This window comes from Drosophila innubila (genome assembly GCF_004354385.1).
Source record: "Drosophila innubila isolate TH190305 chromosome 2L unlocalized genomic scaffold, UK_Dinn_1.0 4_B_2L, whole genome shotgun sequence".
In the NCBI taxonomy this organism is placed as follows: Eukaryota; Metazoa; Arthropoda; class Insecta; order Diptera; family Drosophilidae; genus Drosophila; species Drosophila innubila.
In genome coordinates, this window is record NW_022995372.1 from 18000087 (window position 1) to 18003192 (window position 3106).

Here is a 3106-nt window from a genome sequence, read left to right on the forward strand (position 1 = left end):
AATGTGTGGCTTGCTTGTGCGAGTATATAATTGATTTCTGCTACAAACGCGTTGAGCCATATTCAGTTGAAGCAAACTGAAGCTCTGTTTATATGTAATGTATTAATGTAAAAAAAATTACATGTAACATAAAAATCATGTTGTAGAAATGAGTTAAAATGAGAATGAATGCATATTGAGAATTTTTTTCAATTTGGAATGTTTTTTTTTACTTTATAGTTACTGTTGGCTCTGAATACTTTATTCACATTTTTCGCGATTAACAGTCTTTTGTAGTTGTTACTGCTCAGACACTTTTGATAAATGACTGATGAATTTTTCTTAAGGTATTTTGTTGTTATTTGTGATTGTGTTCTTCTTTATCCACCCATTATTCGCATCATACATACATACACAAAATATACTATAGTTGCATATTTTTAGTCTGTTTATTGCTTACTGTTTATTTAGCTCAAAAGTTTAGTGCACCCATTGGTTTGGATTAATATAGATATCGGAGATAGTGCCGCGCAACGTTTTAAAACCCTGATTAAGTGGCACCGGTTTGGGACGTTGTGGTGCACTCTTTATCCAATGATTCCACGCGATCGCCGCCTGTTCCTTACGCTGCTGCTGCTCCTGTTGTTTTCGGTACGCCTGGCATTGCTGGATCTGACGACGATGCTCTGCCTCTTGGATTTTTCGCATCTCCCACGCCTGCAGACGCAACTGAGCTTCTTCATCAAATTGAGATTGTGATTTATTATTGTTATTGATTCTACGCTTGACTGAATTGATACTCTGCTGGGCCTTTCTTTTGCACCATTCCTGAACACGCTGCTCATTTAGCCGTCGACGATATTCCTCTTTTTCTCGCAGTTGCTTTTTTTGCTCTCGCGCTGCCTGTTGCTTGTATTGGTATTGTCTCTTCTTGCCGGATAGCCAATTGTCATAGGCCTCGTTGGATTGACGCAACATTTTCATTTGTCCCAATTGCTCCTGCTGATCGTCATTCAGAGACGCCGTACCGGAGCCCAGTTCGAGGAAGGGCACATCACGGCCCTGAGATTCAAATTCAGTTAGGGGCGATTCTTCATATACGGACATTGCCTCCTCTGGCTCCCAGCTGCACATGGAAGTCGTGGAGCCTCTTTCCAGTGGACGTTTCTCTACTTCGCCTTGTACAAATATCATCCTCTCCAGAGGTTGCTCATCTGTATTTGGATCTGAATATGCGTTACTCTCGGACATGGAACTATTCTCACTAGTGTTCTCCGTAGGCGACTGACACACCGTCAGAGATTCAAGGGATCTGGGCGAGTTACAGCGCAGTGTGGACATCTCCGTGTCGGCCATCGAGTTGACCTCGCAGGACGATGCGGAGCCACCCACAAAGCGCACTGTGCTCGGTATAGAGACCAATTCGGATCGCTCCATGCCGTAGGTCTTAATATATGTTCGCGAGCATCTTGATTGCGGTATCTCCATCTCTCCCTCATCCTCTGTGGTAAAAGGTTGCATCTGCAACTTGGATCGACCTCCGCTATACATCTCACAATCAACCACCTTGCAACGGCTGTTCATGCGACCGACAAATGCCATTTCAATAGATCTAACAAGAAAATGCATTAAAAATCGTTGCTGCAAGCCCCCCTCAATCAAAACTTACCTTTGAATCCAATTAGTCCAAATGGGTGGGAATACGTCGTCTTTAGTTGACGATTCCGCTCGCTTATCAAATTCAAATAAAAGGAGAGAAATTGTAAAGCAAATAAAACTGTGTGTAAGTGTGTTCAACAATAATCAGAATGAATCTCTGATATTCTATGAATATATACCCAAACACTTTTGACAAGGAACTCCAAGCAAACAGAATTAAATATAAGAGTAAACAAATTTTTTTCAATTCATTGATGGACGGAGGGAAATAACGGAGGATTCTCGTCCTTTGTTTCGCCTGAAATACTTTTAAATAATTAATACAAATACAATTATTAAATAAGAATTTAATTGGCGAGAAGTGCTCTACAATTTATAGCAGAATATACAATTAGACGAAAACTGGGATTGGAATCTTTTGTACATATTTGTCATCTCTTTAACTTTTTCTGTAAACATTCCAAAAAATTAATAATATGAAAGAGCAGTTAATTGATTTATAACAAACAACCCCTGTAAGTCGATAAAAAAGAAACTATTGAAGACTTAAAATAGTTTACGGAATTTAAACGAAACCCGATTGAACTCTGTCTTTCCATTAATTACTTAAGTATGATGGATAACATTTAATAATTTGTATATTTCATTGATAACTGGCTTAATTTAAGTGACTTTGTGACTTACATTTCTTCCGCCCCAAGAATTCACTGGTGGGAGTTGCATTTAAATTACTGAGGAAACGGTTGGAGTAAATAACATTCTTGATTTCATTTTCTATTAATATACAATTTAGCTATTTTTTTGCTATTATACGAGTACGTGTTACTCGTATGTTTGAGTATGAGTCTGTGGCATTTGTGCCACACCCGCTCAGCATTTGATTGCCGTTGCAGTTGCGGCTTTTACATTCTAATCGAAATTTTTTATTGTTAAAAGTCACGAAATGTGAGCGAAGCGACGTTGCGACGAGGTCGTCGCGGTAATGTCAGTTATTTGACAGTACCCCTCCCCCCACACACTAGCAACAGTCGAGTGCAGTGCCCGAACTGAGTGCACACCGAGACGGTATCCACCCAACCACAACCCAACAATTCGAGAGTTCCGCTTCTGGAGTCGTCGCAGTAACCACAGGATCGGCCATTTCAGTGCCGCCGCCGTCTGAAAGCTAAGCCCAAACTGTGCCACTTAGCCGTGTGGGCATAAAAATTGCAGTCACAATCGCAGTTGCAGCCGCAGTGGTAACTGAATTCCCTTTACCTGCCACTGCCATGTCATCCACCACATTCACTATCGCTACAGGTAAAAACAAAAGCCAGACCGCGTTGGCATTGCGACCAACATTATTTTATAATTTACAAGCAAGTCGTCTGCTACACGATTTGTCTTTATCGACAACACACGAATTCCCCTCAAAAGGGAAAGAGGAAGGTTGAGCATGAAATGCCATTAGTGTTGTGTGGGCCAATAG

General features: G+C 40.8%; 1 protein-coding gene across 1 annotated transcript; it reads right to left on the reverse strand.

Annotated features, from left to right (window-relative positions):
• Window positions 1-406: 406 nt before the first annotated feature.
• On the reverse strand, window positions 407-1769 carry LOC117781767 (mitogen-activated protein kinase kinase kinase kinase 4). Its single transcript, XM_034618589.1, has 2 exons — window positions 1649-1769; window positions 407-1591 (listed from the first exon to the last, which is right to left on the reverse strand). The coding sequence occupies exon 2, from the start codon at window positions 1579-1581 to the stop codon at window positions 460-462; it is 1122 nt and encodes a 373-aa protein (XP_034474480.1). The 5' UTR covers window positions 1582-1591; window positions 1649-1769; the 3' UTR covers window positions 407-459.
• Between the last annotated feature and the right edge of the window lie 1337 nt (window positions 1770-3106).

Excerpts from the sequence above, each read along its gene's own strand:
- LOC117781767 (XM_034618589.1), bottom strand. The coding sequence starts at position 1,581 with ATGGCATTTGTCGGTCGCATGAACAGCCGTTGCAAGGTGGTTGATTGT.